Raw genomic sequence first — 26,528 nt, forward strand, 5'->3', positions numbered from 1 at the left:
AGTATTAATTATTTGTGCAGGCAAATCAGTTACAATATTCAGTTGAAGGAAGTTTCATTGTTATCGTTTACGTGCATCTATGTAGTTAATACATAAGGTGTCATCACTTTGATTTTTTTTTTTTGCTTGTTAGCTCATGAAACCCGGAAGTGCCCCCCTCCCCACTTTCGAAAATACTCCGCCGCCCCTGTAGTATAATGTGATCAAACAGAAAAATCATAATCTTTTCATTCCCCTCCTCTAATATTTTCATACACAAGGCAATAGTAAGCATAAGAGCTGATGTTCAATGCCAATGGAACAATTTACTGTTACCAAGCAGAGATCTGTTGAAGATAAATATATTTCCATGTCATCCAAAGTTTATCAAAAACATGATCAGTCAGGTACAGAGTCTAATTTAAAAAAATGGATGATTGAAAAACTTGTAAGAAACACTCCACATGCCTGATATATCTTCATACTTGGTCATCATCTCTGTATTCATTGACATTATCTAAATTTTCATAATCATTGATTATCTTCTTTTTCTTTTGTCCAGACCACCTGCCTACCCTGGAGGGAACATCCAGAAATCTGGTGACAGTAACTGGAACACAATTCCCATCATCACTGTCAATGGGCCTAGAGATTCTGAAGAGTCGAAAGACAAGCTGGTGAAATTGCCAAAGGTTAGTGAATATAAAAATAAAAAAGAGACAGTTTAGGCAACCATATGTATGATACTTACACCATAATTGTTCTGAACACATAATCCTCTTCATATATAAACCAAACCAGCTACTGTAAAAGTGGACATTTTTGTAATAATTTAGTGCTCAGCCAGATAAGATGAATTTCACATACCAGTATTTTAAATTCACAGAATCAAAATATAAAGTACGGTCACATCTGTCTATAAAACAGCGGCGACCCAGGGGAGATGAAAAAGGTGGCCAATAAGACAGGTGGCCACTATAGACAGGGTCTTTGATATGTTGTTGTTGGTTTTCTTTTTTCCCGGGGGGGGGGGGGGGGGGGGGGCAGGGGTTTTTTAGTGGCCATGCATACACAGGTGGCCTTTCACTATAGACATGTTGCTGCTGCTAGGGTACATGTAGGTTTGACTGTTAGTTGCATTAACATACAAAAGTTTGCTTATGAGCTTTTGTTTTTGTGCTAGTTTCTTGTCGCACGAAATGTGTGAAGATTTCCACACTTCAAAACTTGCCGCTTTTACAGTACTGTCCTGTTGTTGATGATAGTGTCAATGATAGCGATGAAACGTACAATGAAAGAGATCGCTGTGGCAATGGCAGTGAATGCTACAGAATAAGGAAAATTGAAAGAAATGATCATATTAACTCTTTTATTAATATAAATGAGATACCTGTTTGCACACTGTCAATGACTCGATAATATGGTGGTTCTGAGAGAATTAATGTAATACATACATTTAGAAGCACTGAAATAAGTTTTGCAAGTTACATCTCAATCAAAATGTTCATTGTCACTGTCTTGTGGGTATGGAATGCCAAGTGTGAATTACAATTTTTCTGGAATTGTTTACTGTACCTATATAGCTGCCCTCTGAACGTTTCCGATACACACTGTTTCATGAGCTGAAGCAAAATGAGCTGAGAGGTAGCGAGCTGCACTGCCCTCGTGTGAGGAAGGGGCCGGAGATCAAGGAGAAGGTCTTCACCAAGGTAACAGATGACCAGGGGAAGACCATCCACCACGGCAAGATGGGACTGCAGCGGAAGGACCATCAGAAGAAGATGGAGGACTGGGAGAATTGTGTGGTAGGTTCATAATGATAATAATAATAATGATAATAATGATAATAATAATAATAATAATAATAATAATAATAATAATAATGACAATAATGATAATGATAATGATAATAGTAATAATAATAATAATAATAATAATAGTAATAATAATAATGATAATAATAATGATAATAATAATAATAATAATAATAATAATAATAATATTAGTAATAATAATAATAATAATGATAATAATAATAATATTAATAATAATGATAATAATGATAATAATAATGATAATAATAATAATAATAATAATAATAATAATAATAATAATGATAATAATAATATTAATAATAATAATAATAATAATAATAATAATAATGATAATAATAATAATAATAATAATAATAATGATAATAATAATAATAATAATGATAATGATAATGATATTAAAGGGACTGTACAGTACTGGCTGAGGTGGGGATTCATGTTTTGAACATTCCTAAGTGAGATAATGAGAAACCTCTTATGAAATATGACAGAGCATGTAATTTTAAAGATAATAAAAAGTTTTGGTACCTCAAAAGTTTCCCTGAATTTCCTTGTCTTGGTTTGTGTTTCACGTTAAAGTACGTTGTCTGTGAGAATTACTCGCCCCAAAGTGCTCTCATGTCTTAGTAATCATGCAATAATGGTTTCGTACCAGAGCCGTCGCCGTACAGCGTCGATAAATATTGTACGAAACCACTGACTGCGACCAGCAGCGTGCAGCCCATTGTACGCATAGCTAACTGTGACCAGCAGCCCCATACGCATAGCGTAATGGGGCTTCGAATTGTAACATTCAGGATCATGACAGAATTAGTATCGCGGGTTAATGTCAATTTAAAATCCCAAAATTTCTTCGATTTGAAGACTTACCAATTAAGTTGAAGTATTGAAAACAGGCTTCGAACAACGTTTGGTTCTGCCAATAGTCCCTTTCTTTTCGAATTGATGACTGAATGTGACTCGGTCGAGAGGACCTTGGGAGAGCTACATACACCATGGACCGATGCATACACTGACTACTACGGCCAGCGCATGCGCACACAAACATCTTATCCGTTGATGTGGGATTTGAAATTTGTGCGCATGTGATGTGTTCACATGCACTGGCTGTAGTATTCAGTGTACATTGTGTATGTAGCTCTCCCAAGGTCCTCTCGGCCGAGTCCCATTCAGTTATCAATTCGAACAGAAAGGGACTATAGGCAGAACCAAACGTTGCCCGAAGCCTGTTTTCAATACTTCACCTTAATTGGTAAGTCTTCAAATTGAAGAATTTTTGGGATTTTAAGTTAACATTTATCCCGCGATACTAAATCTGTCATGATCCTGAATGCTACAATGCGAAGCCCGATTACGCTATGCGTATGGGGCTGCTGGTCGCAGTTAATTGCATGATTACTAAGACATGAGAGCACTTTGGGGCGAGTAAGTCTCACAGTGTTAGTTATATGAAAGGTACTTTAACCTGAAACACAAACTAAGACAAGGAAATTTTTGAGGTACCAAAACTTTTTATCATCTTTAAGAAGGATTCAACATTCATTTGATGAAAATTGGTTTTCAAATGGCCGAAATATCCAAAAAGTGACAATAATAAAAGGCGACAGGCCTCACCTTTTATTAGGATCTCTTTGTTTCACCTTGTTTTTGGGTATCTCAGCCATTTCAAAAACGATTTTCATCAAATAAACGTTTGATACCCATTAAAATTGCATGCCCTTAGACATCTCAAAGAGTGGTTTCTGAATGTATCACAAAACGTTAAAAGCTAAATCCTCACCTCAACCAGAACTGTACACACCCTTTAATATTAATATCAATAGGTACATGATACTAATAATGATACATGTAGCTGAAATATCTATCTAATAATAGCTAGCATTTCAGACTTATTATGAATTTTATTGTGCTGTTATTACCCTGGTCACTTGATGCATAATTATTTTCCAACCAGCACTGATAGTGCTCACTCTTCACTCCCTGGGGAGCATTCCAGCCGTTCACGATTTGACAGGCGCGCACATATGATCGACCAACATAAACATTCTCATCCTGCCTAGAACCCATTATATTCCCGAGTGGAGAGCAGTAATGTGGACAGAATACCTTGCTGAAGGGCAAATGTGTCGGGCTTTGCATGGACTCAAACCCTCAAACCCATATCACGCTCACCAGATTCAGAGATGAGCGCTGTTATCCACTTGGCCATGACAGTCTTTGGAATGCAGTGCCTTGGTTTCATCATGTTGTTGTTGTTGTTGTGTTTTTGGTTTTTGTTCTTTTTGCTCTTCATTTGCTGTCATTTTTGGCCTATTATCTCCTGCCAGTTGCAGTTGCATGGATAAAGACTTTACTTCCCCTACCATAATACTCCTAAATCTGTTTACTATCTCAGTCATAGTGCCCAAGTAATAGCAACCAATTTAACACAAGAAATGGAAAATAAATCATGGATTAAGTAGAAATGCATATAACTTTACAACATCAGACTTGCCAGGAAATAAGTCTTCTTTTGGAGAAAGAAAACAACCCTGCAAAAGTCTCATAAATAATGTAATACATGTAGTAATGATAATAATAACAATGATGATGGTGATGATGATGATGATGATAACTAGAAATGTCGCTACAGCGACTGGTTATACCCCCGCCAAACAACATTTCATAAGCTTTGGTCAAAACAACATTTCATAAGCTTTGGTCAAAAAACTGAGGAAGTAGTTAAATCCGCAAGATCTTTCCTTGATCTTCTGCCATCAATATGCCGTTACCATGGCAACGTACTTTCGGGTACTGTTGAAAAATGCGTCTTGCACATCTACAACCAAAGGCACACATCTGTACCAAGTTTCATGGAAATTGGGCAAAAACTGAGGAAGTAGTTTGCAACACAAAATTTTCCATCATTTTGGCTCATAATATGTGAGCTGTTACCATGGCAACATACTTTTTGTCACCGTCAAGAAATGTGTCATGCTGACCTATATCCTAAGACAAACATTCAATATGAATTCCATGAGAATTGGAAGAACACTGATGAAGCAGTTTTGCCATGAAGCATTTTGCCCTATATTTTACCAATAACATGCCGTTACCATGGCAACGCACTTTTTGCCACTGCGGAAATACATGTATGTGTCTTGCACATTAACATATTCAGATGAACATCTGTACCTAATTTCATAAAAATTGATCAAAAACTGTGGGAGGAGTTCGCGACGCAAGATTTGTACCCATTTTTGCCCATAATATGCCGTTACCATGGCAACGTACTTTTGGGTACTGTCAAAAAATATGTCTTGCACATCTACAACCCAAGGCACACATCTGTGCCAAGTTTTATGGGAATCGGTTGAAAACTGAGGAAGTAGTTCGCGACGCAAGATTTGCAACAGACCGACCGCCCGACCGACCGCCCGACCGCCCGACCGCCCGACCGCCCGCTGATTCCTATATACCCCTTCAAACTTCGTTTGGCGGGGGTATAATGATTGATAATGATAAACTTCAGTCATGTAGAGTGGTAGGTCTGGTAAAGGGACAACTAACTGTCAATAGAGGGTGCACTGCTAAAACTATTTTGAACTTCTTGACAAACAGCATGCCAACCTGTCGTTCCAAGACATGCACCATGACTACCAGAAGGAGAGCCTACACCGTATCCTGAAGCGTCTCATTCGGGCGGAGACTGTCCAGGCCCGGGATAACAACATTACGGATCTCTCGGATGTCTCCCTCAACTGGTAAGTTATCTATCTCTTGTGGCAACTCTTTCTCTGGAACTACATCTAAGAGCAGACAATTTTGGCATGTAAACCTAACACATAATGTTTATTTTTATTGTCATGTACACAGCTTTCCACCACAGACAGTCAAACAGACAGACAGACACAAAAACCACAACAACAATTGAATTTGCATCATGTATTACAGTTTGTCTTTTGTTCTGATTGTTTTGATGGGCAGATTTGACTCGTACATCACATAATACATGTAGTACAGCTTCTGTTCTCTGATAACATACACTTGTAAGGAAGATTTATGACACATTTAATGTTTTTTTTTTTTTTTGTCATCAGTGTATCTGCTAAGCGTTTGTACATGAATTAGCAATACGGTACTAGTATAACAATTTTACTGATACAGCGTAGTGATAGTGCAGTGCTACATTAAAGAAAATCAAAAAGAAGTTTATACATGCAGTCAAAACGCTTTGTATGAAGCTTTGCACAAAGTTTTAACTCCTTGTTAAGTGTGTTACAGACTTACGTGGCAGTTCAGGTGTGCAAGGAATTTTTGTCAATTCTTGAAAACATACCAGTTCATAGAACTAAGAATTTACTGTATATAGTAACACTGACATAAGCGTTACCACACTCATGACTATCATATCTTCATTGTTGAGAAATCAGCTATCTGTTCAGAACAATAAATAAGTGTAAACATGCACTTAATATTAGTATGATATACAGTATTGTCACTGATGCACATTTGATATATGAACTGTGTGGCTGATCATATTTTTTCTTTCTTTTGTTCTGTCTCTATAGCTGCAAGCATTTAAATCTAAGTAAGAACTACATCACATCCTTTAAGGTAAGTAATTATTTGAGCAAACATCCATCAAGAAGAGAATGATATGTGAAATATAAACATGATTCTCCTTCTGTATTAAAGTAATAGTAATTAATTGTATGTCAGATTTCTGATGTCGTATATAACTTGTTTGTGCATGTGTATATGTATGTACTATGTACATATGTTTGGCGTTTTTTTTTTTAAAGTATATGTTGCTTTGAAATGTTGCCTCTGATAGAATCAAAGTGAATACTGTAAAAAAAAGTATTCATCACCACCAAGAGCATGTGATGGAATGAAAATATTGACTTGATGCATTCTGGATATATCCCCCCCCCAAAAAAAAAACAAAAAACAAAACAAAAAAAAAACCAAAAAAACAAGACAGTTGAGGGAATGTGATGCTTTGTCGCACCAGTAGACATGGACAGACACATAGGTGTGATAGAATCAACTCTCGGACATAAAACATTGACATGTGCTGTATTTGATTTGGTGATGCACACTTTTTGCAGTATTTGTAGAAGGAGAGTAGTAATATGCATGCAGGCTCACATAATCATGAATATTCCTAATTGTGGATTATCTTTAAAGATTTGTTTCTGTGAATTCATGTGTGGTTTTGTTTATTTTCACACTCAAAGAAAACCATCCACAAAACAACCAGTGGCAGTGTAATGTAACGGGTGGTGTTACATTTGGAATGTTATTATGAAGCAGAAATGAAGGAGCTCAGGTACAGTTTTGGTACATTTCATCGATGCAAAGTGTTTATTCACAATCGTTCAGAAATATCATGATGAAGTTCAATGACAAGTTAAATGACGAGTATGTATATCAGAGTAAAAATATAGAAGTATCAAGATGCAGGAGAGAGAGCAATATCAAGTAGAGGTTGACTCTCTGATGTCGAAATCATGATCTCTCTTGGGGGCTTGGAAAGAACACCAAACTTGGAAATGTTCAATGGGTGATGGGTGAGAATTTTGGTAAGACAACCAATCAAAAAGGGATAACTAAAAAGAGTGACCAAAGGGGTTGTCCTAAGGGGTGATGTTTGACCAATTAAAAGAGGGGGATTCTTTTGTGGAGGAGGAAGTATTATAAGATAAGGGGCAGACAAAGAGTCTGGTGGTTCACAAGGTGTGTGTATATAATCTTTGGGTAATTAAACCAGGGACAAAGAAGGGTTGTTACAAGGGTGATTAAATGACTCCTTGATGTAAACATCAAACAAGGGTAATTAACGACAGGAAATTAATAGTAAACAATCTTGGTGTTATATTCTGAGGTGAGTTTACAAAAACAAGGGAATCTAAGCTGAGTTGTTAATGAACAGGAAGTTATCCCCAAAATATCCTAAATATACATTACATCCCCTTTTGTTAGGAAACAAGGCTCGGGGGGGGGGGGGGGGGGGGGGGGGGGTTAAAATATTACAAACAAATCAGAACATAGAGAGGTTTCTGGAATTTCCAGAATCTGAATGTTGGAAAACAAAATGATAGATATTATAAATAAAAACAAATGAATGGTAGGTAGTGGAACTCAAATCATTACTGTCCCACTATCACTTTCACACATTTACTCTCACACATTTAAATGACATAATGATGATCTATTTACAATGAGATACAGTGAATAAAGTAACCAAAACTAATGCAATATTCTTCAACATAATTATCCTATAATGGTCAATTTCTTCAACCATAACAATAACAACTGAGCAATGACTATAATTTGTAACTTCAATATGCTCAATTATCAAACAAGGAAAACTAAACCAGCACAAAATATGCATGAATAGGAATTCATGATTAAAAGAGCAAATCAGGAAATATCAGCGAAAATTAATATATCAAATCATAATCAAGAATTTGAGTCATTCTCGCAGACGCTAATTTCCAAGCATCTAATTGAGTATCAGCGGAGAGGTAACGAGTGCGCTCGAGGTATGAGAGCTATCTGTGCGGCCTATTAGGAATTATCACTTCAGTGAAGGATGTACACAGAAGAATATGACTCTCAAACCTCACTCGATAAAAAAGTAAATTTCTCCAAATTGATAACAATAGAAGTAAGCGAAAGAACAGACACTTTCAAGTCTGTTTATTAAAATGAGTTTAAACTCAAATTTCTCCAATCAGTGTCAAGACAATTAATTTGATACAATAATATAACATGCAATTACACAGCCTTGAAAAAGGATTCCAAAGCTTATTTTCTCATTATTTTGGCAATGAGATTAATAATGTGAAATTTACGTATATTACTTCAGCAACAAATACAACAAATCATAAAATGACAAAGAAATATATCATATACAGCTTTAGACTTATAAAGCTTATCAAGAAAATTATATGTATAATCGTTTCATATATTTCTTTGGTGTTCCCGTGATAGGAATGATTCTATCAATCAGAATTTGTCTTATCAAGTTACTTGTGTCTGTATACAGTCCTATGTTCCACCAAAATCTAACCTCTTCGGGGTTTTTACCGTCAGTCGGAGTCCTAATGAATGAAGTCAGTACTTGTAATTGTCCGTTCTTAAATCGTCCTCGGTGTAGGGTCATGTCATTGTCAGAAGGCGCAGTTGTTAGAAGGTCAAATTGTCGTTCAAGGTCAGTTTGTCGTAGGGGGGTTGGGGCGGCTATTCCGTTGTTAGGGGTGATGGATGTCACATAGTCAGATGTTTGGATTGGGTCTGTCGTCTGAAAGCACATGATGTGATCAGCAGTGCATTCAGGAGGGGTGTGGTCATGCTCATCAATAAAATTTACTGATGGTTTGTCAGAGGTTTCACCGTCTCCAGGGGTCACTGTCTTTCCAAGTGCCTCTTTCAGTCGCTGGAGGTGGGTGATGGGTTTCCTCTCATCCGATGCTGTCATGAAACAGGGTTTCAACCTGTTGTAGTTAAAGATATCTCGCAGAATTTCACCTTTGAGAGTGGAGAGAATGAAGTGGGTTCTATCGAGCACTTCATGCACAACTAAAGGTCCGACCCAAGCAGCTGCAATCTTTCTCGAGTTTGCAGTGAGGGAGGAAGAAGTTGGCTTGTACAAATAGACTAGCTGGCCTACTGAATAAATAGGAGTTTGCCGTAGTTTATTTGTAATGGCGACATTCTGCTTGTCTTGAGTTCTCCTTTGGAGCGAAAGCATCGTGTGAGAGATCTGGTCAAATTTCCGTTTGAGATGGGAAACATATTCGTCATAAGTCTGGGTCAGACCAGACATTGGGTTGAAGGTCAAGTTAGTCATGGTTGGGGGGTCTCGTCCAAATACAAGTTGGTAAGGGCAGTGGTCACCTAGATGAGGGGAAGAGAATGAGTTGTAGGCATAGCAAGTAGTGGCAATAAACCGAACCCAATCTGTTCCAAATTGGTTCAAGTTCACCTTGAGGAAGTCAGAGAGTGTTCGAATGTGGCGTTCAACTTGTAAGCTGCCGTGGTTTGCAACACTAATCACTTTCCTATCAATGTTCAGGGCGGTACACAGTGTAGTCAGTAGTTTGCCTGTGAGAGCGGCTGCTGCGTCAGTCACAAGGCAGGAAGGGGGTCCGAAAATGCAGATAACCTTTTGTATCAATGCCTCACAAATTGTTTCGGCATCGAGAGTGCGAAGTGGGGCACAAATAACAAAGCGGGTTATCTCGTCACAAATGACCATCAAATGTCTAAAACCAGTTGCCGAGGTAGGCATGGTCTTAAAGTCAAGGCTTATTCTGTCAAAGGGTCGATAGGAGTCAGGTACACGAGTGTGAAATGGGCGTAACTTGTCTGGTTTGCCACGGAACTGTTGGCATCTCAGGCAAGCTTTGACATAGTTTTGTACCCTGTCAAACATCTGTGGCATATAGTAATTACGTCGTATTGTCAAGTAAGTGCGCATTGTTCCTTGGTGGTTGCTAAGTAGGTTGTCATGGTATTGTGAAATGATAACATCAGTCAGTGATTCTGGTACAGCAAGTTGTAGTTTAAAGTCGTCAGTCTTGTCAAAGAAAAGGCGGAATAATACACCATCACACAGGATGTATTGCTCAGCTTTCAGCTGAATTGTTTTCGCTGCCTTTTTGTCACTAGGTAATATGTCATGGGCTAGAAAGTCATAGATCGGTTTGAAGAATGGAGATGTCTCTTGTTCTGTCTTAAGTCTTCGTATGTCAATGGGCAGGTTGTAGTCACGGATGATTTTTCTCTTTATCAAGTCTAGTACTTTGTCTATGTCATGTTGTTTGGGTATATGTGGAGCAACAATCTGCTCAACATTTGAGATCAGTGGCTTAGGGGCTGTAAACAAGTCTGGGGGCACATCCCTGTATGTTTGTGTGCACGGTGACTCATTTTGTTTGTCCACCAGTCTAGGTTCTGTTCGCTTCGGAGCTTTAGGTGTTGGTTTCTGTGTGTTGGGTCTGTTATGGTCATGTGGGGCAAAGTGTGTCGTAGTTGGGGGCAGGTCAGGGGGTGTGTCTAATGCTGATCTCTGATTGGTCGGTTCATGCGAATGTGGGGTATTGTTATTGGGTGCAGGTGTGATGATTAGTTCAGGGGGTGGGGCGGTGTCAGTATCAATATTGTTGTGGTTGTCAGTTTCGGGTCTGTCAGGATAAAGATTGGGAACAGAAATACCCATCTTTTTAGCAAAGGCGCGTGTCACTGGACGCTCGGCAGGTTGTATGGGATTAAGATGATCTAGGTCAGGATTATCAACTAAACTAAATGAAATGGGCACTACATGATCTATTTCGGCATGTTTGTCGCTTGGTATGCGAGACAGAAAATCTGCTAGGACAAGTTCGGTACCCTTCTTATATGCAATCTTAAAGGAGTACTCTGATAATTTCAAGATTAGTTTCTGAAGGCGGGTGGTGGATGGTTCATCTTTGGACTTTAATATCTGAACAATTGAGCTGTGATCAACAAATGCATTGAATTCACAACCACGCAACAAGTGTTTGAAAGCAGTTATGTTTATCAAAAGGCCAAACAATTCTAGTTCTGTTACACTATACCTCTGGCAAGCGTCAGGGAGAACTTTAGAGTAATAGCCTATAACTCTTTCATGTCCGTTGATGATTTGAGTCAAGTAAGATCCAGTCGCAGTCCGTGATGTGTCACTGTAAAGTGTGAATCGTCCGGTATTCGTAGGCATGTGTAGTATAGGGGGTTTGGTCATGAGGTCTTTGATTTTGTTAAAGGCGCGTTCATGTTCGTCAGTCCATTTGAATTTCTTACTCTTTCGGGTAAGCTGGTGTAGTGGCTTCAAAATAGACTGTATGTTGGGGAAGAATCCTGCCACATAATTGACAGCACCAATTAACCGTCTAACTTGTCTGGGTGTCTTGGGTCGAGTCATGTTGTGTATAGAGGCGCATCTATTGTTCAGTGGTCGAAAACAAGCCTCACCGTCCGAGTTAATAGTTATCCTATGTCCCATATAGTCTACGTCATTGGTGAAGAGTTTACATTTCTTAGGAGAGATTTTAAGTCCATTGTCAGAGAGGGCCTGTAATACTTTGGTCAGGTGGAGTTTGTGGGATGTCTTGTCAGGGCTAAATAGGATTATGTCATCATGGTGAGCAATGCAGAAATTGCGGGAGTTGGGAATGGTGCCTAGAATGTTGTCGATTTTTGCTTGGAATAGTCCGGGTGAAATGTTAAGTCCTTGGGCAAGTCGTTTATAGTAATAGTGCTTTCCTCCATGATAGGAGGCAATGCCGGTATACTGTTGTGCTTGTTTAGAGAGAGGAATGCAATGAAAAGCAGATTTGAGGTCGATGACACTCATTACTTTAGTCTTAGCATGTCCGATGCGTTTAAGGGTTTCAGTCAGTAGGGGAAAGGGATGGTTGATACGTCTAATTCTAGAGTTCAGGTAACGAAAGTCGGTCACTACTCGTTTTTCAGTCTTGTCTTTCTTGGCAATGAGTAACACAGGCGAGGTGTATGCCTGATGTCCAACCTCAAGTATACCAAGTTTCACGAGTTTGGTCAGTTCCTTTTCGATTTGTCGTTTGTCAGGTTCAGTAGCAAAGTATGGTCGAATGAAAAATGGTTCGTCATTGGTCAAGTGTATGTCTACTTCAAAGTTTGGGCAACTAGATAGCTCACCATAGAGGGAGAATGCGGGTCTGTTGTCTTTAAGGATCTGTATCAACTCATTCTTTTCAGAGGGAGAAAGCACACTATCCTTTAAGTCAATATGGGCTCTAATGATTTGGTCTTCAGTCATGTTAGCAATGGGGTCATTGGGATCAAGGTGGGGGTATTTGTCAAGGTTTGCTTGTCTAGTCTGGTTGTCAAGGTTACTGTCTGCGGTGTCAAGCTGAGTGGAGTAAAGTGCATGTGTGTTGTCAGTCAAGGTCATAGTTATGTTATCTACTGGGAGGGGCTCAGTCACACGTACGGGGTTAGTAGTGTCGAGAAAGGCAATCGCCCTACCCTTAGAGAAATGTAGAGGTCTGTCAGTAGTATTAGTCACAATGATTTGAGTCGCACCTTTTGTTAGTTTCACCACCATTGTTGATGGGCAGTGCCTACTGAGGTAGTCATTGGAAGTCAGTATGACGTCAGAGTTACGTAAGTGGGCAGGTGTATGTCCCTGTAGTGTCATGAGTCTGGACTCAAATGGTTCGATTTTCACCTTTGATGTAGGGGAAAATGGTATCCTACGCCGTTTGATTTTGAACCTATGGTCCCTGAAAGTCAAAGTCCCGTCTACGTCCGAAAGTGTGTTATTGCCTAATATCAAATCAACACCAACAAGGTTTTCAACGACTAAAGCAGAAATTTCGAATTTGTAACCTTGAATTGTGACTCTGAATTTAATCGCGGTTTGCGCTTCAAGGAACTGCCCGTTCCCTAGTTTAAATCGAGTAGGAGTCACGCTCTGCCTCTTTAGGTTGGAAAGATGTGGAGTTGATTTAACATAGCGGTCAGAAATCAATGTCTTGGTAGCACCACTGTCAAAAAGAATGAAAATGTGCTTACCACTGTCAATTCGTCCCTTTACAAAGTTATTACTAGTCAGTTGCAGGTCTACGTCCTCTGTCCCTAAGTATGTCGATTTGAGTTTTTGTCCGTCCCTAGGCCTGGGGTGTTCATTTTGGGAGGTGGAATAGAGAGCGCTTCTATTTTCCTCCCTTAATGAAAACCCTGGGGATGTGTGTCGAAGTACTGTCCTGTGTATTGTAGATGTTGTTGTTGTTGTTGTCGATGATGATGTCGGTTATAGTCATTGTATTGTTGTCTGTGGGGTGGGGGTGGTCCGTAATATTGGGGTCGTCTGTCGCGTTCAATGTCTCTCGACCTATGCCGACAATCCCTCCAAAAATGGCCAGGAATGTGACAATAGTCACACTTGCCAGCGAATCGAGGTCGAGACCGTTGGTCGCGTCCTCGGCTTTGTATTGTTGTCTGTGGGCTTTGTGACCGATAACGATCACGAGAAGGAGAGCGCCGTCCAGGATGTCTGTCTCTACTATCATGTCGTCTGTCTCTACTTAAACTACGTCTGTAGTCAGAATGATGTCGGTCCCTACTTAAACTACGTTCATGTCTGCTGTGGTCATCCCTATGTCGAGTCCTACTAGCGCTGCGGCTGGTACTGCGGTCAGAATCATTATGTTGGGAATGTCGATTTCGTCTTCGTCCTCGGGAGTCTTTCTGTTCGGTTTTAAATCTAAGGGAGGAAATTTCCTCACTTAGGAGGTCGACATCGTCTTGGGTTGCGAATGTCACTTCTTTTGTCGGGGTAGTGTCAGTCCTAAGATCTATGAAAAGCTGCGCTTTCGCGGCTATCTCGTCAGGGGTTGTCGTTGATGTCGGCGATGCCATAAGAATGGCGGCACGACAGTCGGGGGTCAGTGCAGCAAGTAAACGGTCCTTTATTTGCTTCTCCCCATAGTCTATGTAGGAGGCAGTCTGTCTGAGTCGTTGGAGAAAAGTTTCGACACTCTCTCCATCAGTCATAGTCATGGTGTTAAAGTCAGTAACCCTAGCAAAAGTCGATTTGGCGGGGCTAAATCGCCTAGTGAAAGCCGTCTTTAGGTCGTCATAAGTAGTGAAAGTCAGTTTGTCTATCCAGAGTCTGGCCTGTCCCTCTAATGTCCGCTTGAAAGTCTTAAGTATAGTCGTCAAGTTGTCAGCTTTGTCCGAGTCAATGTCATGGGCGTCTAAATAGTCTTCAAAGGTCAAAATATGGGCAGTACAGTCATTGTAATCTAGCCGGCCGCCAGAAAATTTAGTCGGTAAAAAGTCGGTCTGTCGGAGGGTCCTACTGGTGGTCATGGTGTAATATTGAGTAACACAAAGCCTATCTAATCAAATATCAAAGTCAAAGATCAGTAATAACAGTCAAACAAATATGAGTATGAAAAATTCATAAGGAAACACATGAGGATTAAATACAAATAACCAGTCAAAATAAAATAATGCAAACTCAGTAAGCACTAATCAAAATCAACATGCTCTCAAATGTCTCTCACACTGGGACAGTAATAACAATCAAAGTTCCACTTACCCAATGTGAAAGGGTTCAACCAAGTCTCCAATTCCCAAAATGATTGCATATGGCCTTTTTTACGATCAGTGGTGTAACTTTTGTACTCAGAGGGTCAAAATTTCAAACAAAATATTTTTTCATTATTCTGTTTGATTCCTGTTGGAAAGTATTCAAATTTTTGAAAAAATAACATTTCAGACCTTAAAGCTGAAGAGTTATTGGTGTAATTTATGGAAAACCCTGGCACCTGAAGTAAATTTAAGCAAAATTTTGTTTTCATGAATTGCACCATAATGACAAAACTCTGTAGTCAAACTTCACCATGCAAAGTTTATATGGTCAACAACAATATATATGGTTTGTGAATCAAAACTATTTGGGGGTTGAATATAAAGTGAATTAAAAAAAAATACATGAGATTTATAAATTTTTGGTAAAAATACCAATTGACATGCAATTTTTAAGATTTTAACTATTTATTGGAGAGCAAGCCAGGTCAAACTCTATACTATAACAAGTCTTTAAGAAGGGCTACCTTCCTATGTAGGTTAAATGAAATTCCAATCATTTCTTTAAATCTTGGATTTTTCACACATGGATGTTTCGGAGGTGACAGTTAACATAATAGAATGTTTCGGAGGTGACATTAATATTAACACTCAGTTTTTTTGAGAATAAGTGACAATAACACAAAACTTCTTCTTTTTATCAATGTTTTTAATAATTATAACTCGAGAACAAGAAATTAACTCCTGTTTCAAGCAGATAAACCACACAGAACAAGTGTTTTTTTACACTTCATTAATTAGCATGGGCACCGGTAGTTTGCCTTCCATTTGGACGAAGGTTGTAAGCTAAATATTGTAATCTGAAGAAACATGGCATTCCATTTTCTACCTTAAATTGAGATGAGGGTGTGAGATCATTTTAGTAATGTTTCTTTGCTCTCAGAACATTTTATTCCACAACGCCAGGGAAGAATCACTTCGTTTCGGAGGTGACATTCAATGTTAACATTGTGTTGAAATATTCATTTACAGTAAGAATGTGACGGACATAAGCTAGATATTATAACCTGAAGAAACATGGCATTCCATTTTCTACCTTAAATTGAAATGAGGGTGTAAGATCATTTTAGTAATGTTTCTTTGCTCTCAGAACATTTTATTCCACAACGTCAGGGAAGAATAACTTTGTTTCGGAGGCGACATTCAATGTTAACATTGTGTTCAAGTATTCATATAGTATGTCCCCCCCCCCCCCAAAAAAAAAAAAAAAAAAAAATACAATTAGACTTTTGCATTGATAGCACCCAATATGATTAAATCAGCTAAAATCTACTTTGGGGTCTTACAAAACTGTAGATTATAACATTTTAGCTCTATTTTGCAGAAAGCCCCATTCAATTTGGTTAAGTGGTCTCAGAGAAATGTGGATTGTTATAAAGGATGTCAGGAGTCTGATTCTTCCAAGTTTAGCACTTGGATGCTCTTGGAACTGCATATTAATGTGTAAACACAATATACAGAACTTGGAGGGAAGGGATTCCTGACATGCTCTACAAAAATCCTCATTTCTCTTTGACCTCTGAAGCAAATTGAATGGGGTTTTCTGTAAGGTGTGGGCAATGAGTTATAGTTTGAATCCCTCAAATTGTATTTTAGATTGATTCATTATCTACAAAGTTATCATTGCAGAGGGTACCATTGTAATTTTTTGGTGGGGACATAGGTTATGAATGCCAAAAGCAAAAATTCTTATTTGACTTGTATTATGTTTTTGTTTGCACATAGTATTATAAATAGATTAATTCAAGGATGTTCATGAATTCTTCATCATTCTTGATAGCCACCATACAAATGTTATAATACTGGTGAAAGGTGTTTGGTTCATCTGGGATAATTTTCTATATACCAGATTCATTTAAACTGTTGACATTACTAAAATGTATTTTATGTATCTTTCTGAATTGCTTGAAAATTACCAGCAAATCATATTAGTCACTTTTGAGAGTAAAAAGTATAAGATAAGAAAAAATCAGTTTATTGTTTTGGAGGTGACACAACACAGAGACAACCCAACTTCTCAGGTGTTAACTAATATATTGTGAACATTCATGTCTTTCCTCATGGCTTTAATTTTCAAATATAAGCTCTTTCTTTCAGTTCTTACTTGTTATTTTGTTTCGTTATTCTCTTTCATGATAGTGGATACCAGCTCATATTTTGTTTTAGATTGTAATTCATACTAATCTTTAGCAAGTTTTTACAGTTTGGTTAAGACAACAGCTTGTGTTTCCCAGCTGAAGAGAGCAGCATAATGCTTTTGTGTGAACTTATGGGAAAATTTTTTTTTGTTCAGTAATTTTACCCATCAACTTCACAGAAGGTCCCGGACACAAACTGGTCTCAAATAACCCTATAAGGGACCGAAAAAGGACAAGTTCACCTCAATAGACACGAGGGTAGAATAAATACAACAATATTAAAACACATCAGTGAGAGTTTGAGGAAAATAAGGCAATCCATTCCAGAGTTATGACTTTTTGAAGTTTCTGCTCAGTCAAAGCTGAATGAGAAGACTTCTATAGCTTGTGATGTCACACGTGTACAAGGATATAGAGAAAGCATCAAGAAAATTCAACATATTTTCACTTTTCTTGCATAGCAAAAGAACAGTTGACTTCTCTCTTTTGGAAGGCAGGGTAAATATTATTGCCCTAACATACATCAGTAGCAAGTTGAAGAAATGTGCACTTTTTTTCAAAAAGTAAAGTTTTGTGAAATTCACTTATATTTTCTTTATATCGTTGTACGCATGTGACATCATACACTGTCGTAGTCGTCTCATCCAGCAGTGATTGCATAGATACTTAAAAAAACCCATAACTTTTGAATGGATTGTCCAATTTTCCAAACTTTCAATGATGTGTTCTACTAATGTTGTTGCATTCACTCAATCCACATGTATATGAAGGTGGACTTGTCCTTTAAGAAACCATTTTCTTTTCCTTGAAATTCCAGTACTTAAAGCCAAATTCTAAGATAAAACATAATAACAAAACAAGGTAAACACGTCATCAAAATTATATTGAGATAGAACTACAAATCTTGTTTTTGGATCTTTCCCTTTCCAGTCCTGGGGACTTGTTCCTCAGTTCACTTTAGTTGTCAGATAACTTCAATAATCTTAAAAAATACAATGTCATAAACAGTTGGTTCAACTTGGAAAATGTAATAATTATTGTCATATTAAACAAAAAAAAATCACATAATTTTGTTTATGATTACCACATTGTACATGGAAAAACAACAACTAAGAATTCAAGAACAAGTTGTGCACCAGCTATAGGCATGTGGCCTTTTTGTGGAGTTTGATTATTTTATGATTTTTTTTAAGATTGTGGACTGGGGCATGCATGAACTGCCACATGTATCACTTTGGTATCAAGGGAATTCTGGTGAGCTAGGTATACAAAAGTCACTTCTATTGTGATGATTTTGTAGATATTAAATGTATTTGAAAATGTTAATAGATAGCGAAAAGGAACTGAAGATTTGCCTTTCACTATCACATAACAATATGGTGTTAACAAACAATGTCACCTCCGAAACACAAGAAAAAGCAACCTACATGGAAAGCTTTGATTGGTAAATCTTCACAACTAAATTGCTTAAATTGGAAATCAAGCTTCTAAGATGAAAGCATCTATATGTTTACTTAACTAAAGCAGGAGAATTGATCTTGATTGCAATATTTAACAGATGGGTGTATTTTGTGCATTCTCTTTGTTAAAAAAGTGAAAAAATGTAAATTTGCCCTAAAACGTACAGTATAGTAATAAAAATAAGAGTGAGAGTGTGTTAGTTGATTTCTCCACTTTGAGACTTATGTTACTAAAATAAATTAAACCATTGGTGTACATGATATGGTTTCTCTTCAATAGAAATGAGCAAAAACTCTTGTTAACAGTGTTTTGTCACCTCCGAAACAGTAATTCTTAGTTTTTATTAGATCTTTTATTAATCTCTAGAAAATTCTCACTTCCTGTTGCCATATTACTATTTTCATCCAAAAGAGATTCCTGTCAATTGGACAGAATCAAACAAAATTGCTTTGTCTTCGAGAAATTATCAAATATAATACGCTTGTTGTTTCGGAGGTGACGATTGTTTCGGAGGTGACAAGTGTTAACGGAAAATTGTAAATTGCTCCGAAATGAAAACAACAGGGTATATTTCTACTACCTTCCTTCAGAGATAATGTGAGGGGATATGTTACATTTTTGTAAATGTAATGTTTAACTGATGTCAAGAATAAAAAAATCAAATACATAAATCTGTTGTCTCGGAGGTGACAGAAAAGTTAACGGAAAAGTTGCATAAATTTATAAACACTCACCAAAAAATGATAAGCTATTTGAATAAAATAATCTTTGGATCAAAGTTAAGTCAGATTGATTACTATTCTGTTTTGATGGAAATTAGCAAAGTTGAATTTTATAATTGTGAGCAAGAGCTAACTCAAAAGAGGGGTTAATTGTTAACGGAAAATGTCACCTCCGAAACATAAAGTTTGGACAATTTCAGTCTTTAAAGAAGACAAAGCAGAACCTGGTAAACATAATAATTCTTAATGTTGGATACCTGTCTATCACCACAACAACAAAAATAATGAAAAGGAATAAACAATTTAATATGCTAGGTCTGACAAAAAAACCATGTCAGAGTGCATACACCAAAAGTGTTGGATTTCAAGCATGTAAGTGCATGCCACATCTGAAAGAAAAGGAGAGGAAAGTTCATTAAGGTACCCAAGGTAGACACTGTGGGTGGTAAGTTTATGAGAAAAAATAATGCATATATCTGTCAGTGTATAAGAAAGTTATACACCAATTAGTGCCAGAATCGTGTTTTACACCACTGATTGTAAAAATGGCCATATAGTATTCCAAAAAACAAGAAAATAATCACAATAAGCAATCAAACTATCAGTCTTCCAAGTTAAGAGTCAATTATCCTTGAAAATGTTATTAGTGTTTACACTGTCAGTGTCTGGTCCTGAATCCGTCTGGTAGTCCTATCGTTGTCAAAATATGTCAGTCATTATTCAGCAAAGCGTCCATTTTTGAAGAATTTTCCCTGGAGCTGCATCCGCGTCAACACCAGTCATGGGTCCTCCTCGTACGTCCCTCAGGTCGTGGTCGTCGTAGTCCTCGTTGCGTCGTCATCCAAGTCTTCTTGATGTCGCCATCCAGGTCATGGTTATCATCATTGTTAATAGGTGGAGGTTCAAGTCGTCGGTCGTCAATCAGTCGTCATTTGCAAAGGCCATGTCACCACAAAGTTCGTTTAATTGTTGAAGTCGACGAAAAATCTGTTATAGTCACATTTCAACAATTTTCAGGTCTCATGCTGCCACGGTCCTATTAATGCTCAGCCTGCATGGTCTGGTGAAAGTCTCCTTCCAAAAGCGATGTCGAGTTGTAATGATGAGGTATTCCGATATAGGATCGATATAAGGTTCTCCACCATGTAATGTAACGGGTGGTGTTACATTTGGAATGTTATTATGAAGCAGAAATGAAGGAGCTCAGGTACAGTTTTGGTACATTTCATCGATGCAAAGTGTTTATTCACAATCGTTCAGAAATATCATGATGAAGTTCAATGACAAGTTAAATGACGAGTATGTATATCAGAGTAAAAATATAGAAGTATCAAGATGCAGGAGAGAGAGCAATATCAAGTAGAGGTTGACTCTCTGATGTCGAAATCATGATCTCTCTTGGGGGCTTGGAAAGAACACCAAACTTGGAAATGTTCAATGGGTGATGGGTGAGAATTTTGGTAAGACAACCAATCAAAAAGGGATAACTAAAAAGAGTGACCAAAGGGGTTGTCCTAAGGGGTGATGTTTGACCAATTAAAAGAGGGGGATTCTTTTGTGGAGGAGGAAGTATTATAAGATAAGGGGCAGACAAAGAGTCTGGTGGTTCACAAGGTGTGTGTATATAATCTTTGGGTAATTAAACCAGGGACAAAGAAGGGTTGTTACAAGGGTGATTAAATGACTCCTTGATGTAAACATCAAACAAGGGTAATTAACGACAGGAAATTAATAGTAAACAATCTTGGTGTTATATTCTGAGGTGAGTTTACAAAAACAAGGGAATCTAAGCTGAGTTGTTAATGAACAGGAAGTTATCCCCAAAATATCCTAAATATACATTACAGCAGATCCAGAGGGGGGCACACTGGGTGCGTGCCCCCTTTATTTTTTTGTTAAAACAAAAGAAATAAAAAGAAAAAAAAATGGAGGGGGTGCATGGGCTCCCTTTAATTTTGTAAAGCCCCCCCCCCCCCCATACAGAATTCCTGAATTGGCCCCTGACAACAGCAATTCTCTCATTGAAATGATTTTCAGAAATTGCCCAAGAGTCCAGTGCTGGAGGTGCTAAATCTCAGTGACAACTCCATCAACTCATATGAAGGTCTGACAGCCTTGAGGAAGACTAGGCTGCAGTGTCTAGACCTGAGGAGAAATCCAATATGTTTCATGGAGAACTACAGACAAAGGTGTGGTGATATATTCTGGTTTTTTTTTCTCTCTTATCCTCCAAGCCAAATATAGTTTTCAGAAATGAAAATGAGACTGAGATGACAAAGGGTGCATTCCATTTGAAACTACAGTTAAACTCGCATAAGTCGATCTTCTCGGGACTGAGCAAAACACATCGACTTAGGCGAGTTTCGACTTGTGCGTAAGTCGAAAAAAATCGACTTAACAACAGTCACACCACACGTACATTATGTACATTGTATAATGTATGTTGTCTACTCTGGAGCCGAGAGCTGGAGAGGTGTGCCGCAGCACGGGTCGCCCGGCAGGGCCGCGGCTAACTTTGCATGGACAGTGCATTAGCATTGGCACAGGTCCGATTACTTTACACCCTTGTTAAACCTTGGGGAAGTGAATATGAACGATATTTGAGCAGTGATTGATTCTAGTATACCATACCGTGGCTTGAAATGCGTGTAGAGGTGCAATTTTGATTTACCCGTGCCCGTAACTTTCCCCCTACTTTCCGCTTTGAAAACTCAGCAGCTTCATCCATCCACTGCACAGCGCAGACTGCTGACATACACAGACTATACACAGCCCAGTCGCGCTGTACGTACCGTACGTACGTAGCGCTATCGCGACAGGGCTGTACCAGCGGACCTCCACACGAAGAGAGTACAACAATCGCCTGCGATCGCTTTGAATTTTGATACTTTAGATCATTTTTTTTTTTGTCACCTGTCTGGTCGGGCTAGTTCTTATGTAAACGAAAACTGGCGTCTCGTGATTTTGACAGTGATTTATTGCACAATAAAATCTTATTCGACTTAGGCACAGTGAATTTAATGGTTTTTCCGTGAAAGTGTTCTTGGAATTTCATCGACTTAGGCGAGTATTCGACTTACAAAATTCGACTTGTGAGTGAATTATTACACGTAAGTCAATGGGGAAAAATCGGGACTTTTTAAAATCATCGACTTGCGCGATTATTCGACATATGCGATGTCGACTTAGGCGAGTTTAACTGTATGACAAAAGTGAGTTAGGCCCATCCCGATGGAATCCCATTTTCCTTGCTCAGTTTTCCTCAAAAGTTTTTAAATTGAAAGAGTCAAATCACTGATAAACTTGTGTGCGAGCGAGTGTTAAACATAAACATACACATCCTATTTTTCTATATAAGGGTACCTTGTAGCATACCTGTTTTTCAGGAAGCTTAAATTGGCATTTGTTTGATTTCATGGGGAAATGAGATGAAGCCTGTGATCATTGCATAGAACCATATTTTGCAAGCAGTGCATTTCTGAGAATGGCTTGACATTGAATGTGCCATACTTTAAGACTATGAACTTGACTGGATCTAATGGAGGCTGGTCCCATTTCATAAAATATGTTTGGGTAGCAATTCTTGCTAGAATAGCAACTTCTTGTAGTGACAGCCAATCAGTAAGCAAGAGTCTTGTTATAGTTACCATGACACTTTCCATTGCAGCAAGAGTTTCTACCATTAATCGATAGCAACGTTTTTATGAAATTAGGACCCCAAAATGTAAGACAGATGATCAATGTGCAGATTTAGCATTCATATGATTGGTTTCAATTCATGCAATGTTTTAAATGTCCTTTTCTGCCTGCAGAATATTTCAAGCCCTACCGAACCTTACAGTGCTGGATGATGTGCGTAGATTACCATCCGACTCGGCCGACGGCCTTCCGCCAGCAGAGGGCTCTTGCGTCATTCTGTAGTTCAAAGGAGAATTAAACACAAATAATTACAGTGTATGTAGGCCCATATGTGTGGATTTAGTGAATACAACAAGTAGAACACATCAGTGAAATTTGAGAATGAGCAGACAATCCGTCCAAACGGTATGAATTTTTAAATTATTGGTGCCACCATTGCTGCCACCATTGATCGCCAAATGTGATATCACTGCATATCAACATACTGGTACTTTCACTTTTCTAGCATATTAATGAAAGTGCACTTGACTTGCCTCTTTCAGAAAGTAGGGGAATAATATTACTAGCAATAGGCCTATATGTCAGTAACAAGTCTAGGGAATGTGATGTATACCTTTCATGAAAAAAAAATGTGGAATTGTGGAAATGTTTCCGTTAAATTGTTTTCCTGTCGTTTACATCACAAACTGTTTGAGTCTTCTCATCCAGCAGTGGTGGCACCAACACAGATTTTCCAATTTTCCTCAAACTTCAATGATGTGTTGTACAAACACAGTTGCATTCATTCAAATCCATTTGTACACTGTAAATATTCTGGTTTCTTTCCCCTCAAAAGTTTTAGTCATTCTATGTTGTCAACAGACATCGAGGAGTATCACATTAGAAGGTATTGATGCATAATACCCTACCTTCTTTGGCTCGGGTAAAACAAATTTCAGCACATAAAAACCTAGTTTCATAAGCTTGGTTCGAATTGGTTATGAAGATGTTGTGGCTCAGATGATAAGACCAAGTGCTTTCAGTGATAAGGTCCATATACTGTACACACCAAATATTTTGCACGATTTTTATTTTCATAAATTTCACGAGCTAGGAATTTAAAAACATGCGAAAATATTAACTCTGATCCTGACATGATTGTTAGAGGACAAGTTCACCTTCATAAACATAAGGATTGAGAGAATGTAGCAATATTAGTAGAACACATTATGAAAGTTTGAGGAAAATCAGAAAATCCGTTCAAAAATTATGAATTTTTGAAATTTTTGTGCAGTCACCGCTGGATGAGAAGACTACTGCAGTGTATTATAAGGAAAATATAAAGAGAATTTCACGAAATTTCATCTTTTGAAAAAAGTACACATTCCCTTGACTCCTTACTGACATATGTTATGGGTAATATTGTTCCCCCTGCCTTTAGAAAGAGGCAAGTCAAGTGCTCTTTTATTATGCAAAAAAAGTGAAAATATGTTGAATTTTCTTTACATTTTCTTTATACTGTTGTACGCATATGACATCACAAGCTGTAGTAGTCTCCTCATTCAGCAGCTCCAACGCAAAAAATTTAAAAATTCATAACTTTTGCATCGATTGTCTAATTTTCCTCAAACTTTCACTGATGTGATCTCTTTACGTGAATAATATTCTGCATTCTCTCAATCCTTATGTTTATGAAGGTGAACTTGCACTTTAAGTGCATGCATACATTTGTCTATTCAGTCCCACTTGTGAATCCCTCACCCCTCACATCACAGTGTATTCTAAAACTCTGGGAATGTTGAATAGATATTCTTCTTTGATCATCTTTCACAGTTTGTGCTGGTATGGCATGCTTTTCAATTGTTTTTATAATCATACAGTGTGCAGACACTTGATTCAGTGTTTTTCTAAAACCATGGTTTGGAGGTGAACGCCGACAGCATCTTCGTTCTTCTCTCTCTAAAATCTGCATGCATCCAGTCCTATCAAGATTTTCTTCAAGCAAATAAAAACCTTTGTGTTAAATGCACTGGTGTAGATTGGTTAGGATGGTGACAACGATTTGTTTACACTGAAAGTCCTAATGTCTACAATGTACATGTACAGTTTCTCTCACATAAGGACCATCTTGTTCTACAAGTTTCTAGGTTTTAAGCGCGACAAAGAAACCCTACTTTTATTGAGTTTGATAGGACTTTTTTTTTTTTTAAAACTAAGTGTGATAAATGATTTCCCAGGATGACCTGTAATAAAATTCCTCTCTTTTTGGTGTGTACAGAAATTGATATAAGGAATAATGAAACTGTCTGTATGTTAGATTTGCATTTATGTTCCACTCCATTGACAACACAACAAAATTCGGAAGCTGAAAATGTCATGTAAAATGTCAAGCCAAAGCAAAAGATCTCTTGGTGAAATAAAAATGAATATCTAAATTCAAACAGTATTTAAAATGTTGGGGAGAGTTCATTTCATGAATGCAGTCGACACATCAGATATAGAGCAGTTATACCCAAAGATTATCTTTTGCAAAGGAATTTGTCAATTGAAATGTGCATTTGACAATGTTTTGTTTTGTGATATCAGTCACCAGTTATCCAAGTATCTTATTGGTAAATGTGGAGATCTGAAAGCTTACTTGAACACACACAAAAATATTTATTATAAAAGCAAGTTGTTCGTAGTACCTTCCCTTGTACATGTATAAGTTTTATATCATATTCAGAGTTTTATCAATTGTATGACCGTGTTTCTGTGTCCATATGCTTGAGAGAACTAGTGAGAATCTTTAGTGTCAATCATGATTAACCTGTACATTGTTCCCGACTTTGTTATATGTGATGAGCAAAATCACGACATTGATTTTGATGATTATATTTCATATTTTCAGTCTTTCACTCAAGAGGCCTTTACTGTGTACAAAGTGTATGTACCACCTGCAGAAAGAGAACTTTTGAAATACACGTGTAATGCAGCATACAAATACACAGCAAATGTTTGCACTTTGTACACAGTACATAGTTGATGTTGTATATGTGTATAGATAATAAAATTAATGTATATTTGTAATTTCCTACCTCTCATTTATGAAATTATTCTACAATTATGTATGAATGTAAATATATCTTCATTACTATCTTTTTAATATTTGCAAATAAAACTCAGTTTTCAGAAAGAAATACAGCATTGGTTTGGTCACATGTTCATTGTACAATTTGTACTGTTTGATTTCCTAGAAGAAGCAAAAGAAAAATTAAATTCTCAGTGCGTTGCACTCCTTGACATTCTGAGGGTTATTATTATTAAAATGTATTATTACTTCTTTTTTTTTTTGCAGCACTAATGAAGTTAAAATGACCCAGAATTTCATATGTATGGTGATACTTTGAGGAACAAGGAATACAACGTAATTCCAGCGAAATTGGCCCAAGCAATTGAGCCATCCCTGAAGAAGCTACAACACAAGTGATATTTAAAGGGTGTGTACAGTTTTGGTCGAGGTGAGAATTTAGCTTTTAATGTTTTACTAGATATTCAGAAACCACTCAATGAGATGTCAAAGAGCATGCAGTTCTAAGGGGTATCAAAAGTTTATTCGATGAAAATCGGTTTTGAAATGGCTGAGATAT

The 26,528-nt window shown here is 37.7% G+C and overlaps 2 protein-coding genes across 3 annotated transcripts in view; one reads left to right on the plus strand and one right to left on the minus strand.

Moving 5' to 3' along the window:
• Nucleotides 1-26,065, plus strand: part of LOC140238764 (uncharacterized) — a 29,445-nt gene extending 3,380 nt beyond the window's left edge. For both annotated transcript variants that reach the window (XM_072318662.1, XM_072318660.1), the window contains exons 2-7: nucleotides 542-671; nucleotides 1,563-1,784; nucleotides 5,412-5,554; nucleotides 6,362-6,407; nucleotides 21,319-21,470; nucleotides 23,094-26,065. In XM_072318662.1, coding sequence (XP_072174763.1) covers nucleotides 542-671; nucleotides 1,563-1,784; nucleotides 5,412-5,554; nucleotides 6,362-6,407; nucleotides 21,319-21,470; nucleotides 23,094-23,202 — 802 coding nt within the window. In that variant the 3' untranslated portion in view covers nucleotides 23,203-26,065. The remainder of the gene's footprint in view (nucleotides 1-541; nucleotides 672-1,562; nucleotides 1,785-5,411; nucleotides 5,555-6,361; nucleotides 6,408-21,318; nucleotides 21,471-23,093) is intronic.
• On the minus strand, nucleotides 13,520-14,678 carry LOC140239117 (uncharacterized). The gene is made up of 2 exons (XM_072319005.1): nucleotides 13,979-14,678; nucleotides 13,520-13,812 (listed from the first exon to the last, which is right to left on the minus strand). Exons 1-2 carry the CDS (start codon nucleotides 14,676-14,678, stop codon nucleotides 13,520-13,522), a joined length of 993 nt encoding a protein of 330 aa, XP_072175106.1.
• Nucleotides 26,066-26,528: the final 463 nt, after the last annotated feature.

Source organism: Diadema setosum, chromosome 15, assembly GCF_964275005.1.
Source record: "Diadema setosum chromosome 15, eeDiaSeto1, whole genome shotgun sequence".
Taxonomy (NCBI): domain Eukaryota; kingdom Metazoa; phylum Echinodermata; class Echinoidea; order Diadematoida; family Diadematidae; genus Diadema; species Diadema setosum.

Coding starts and splice junctions, on each gene's coding strand:
- LOC140239117 (XM_072319005.1), bottom strand. CDS start 14,678: ATGACCACCAGTAGGACCCTCCGACAGACCGACTTTTTACCGACTAAA. Junction 13,813..13,978: donor CAGTACCAGCCGCAGCGCTA/GTAGGACTCGAC, acceptor TCGGTCACAAAG/CCCACAGACAACAATACAAA.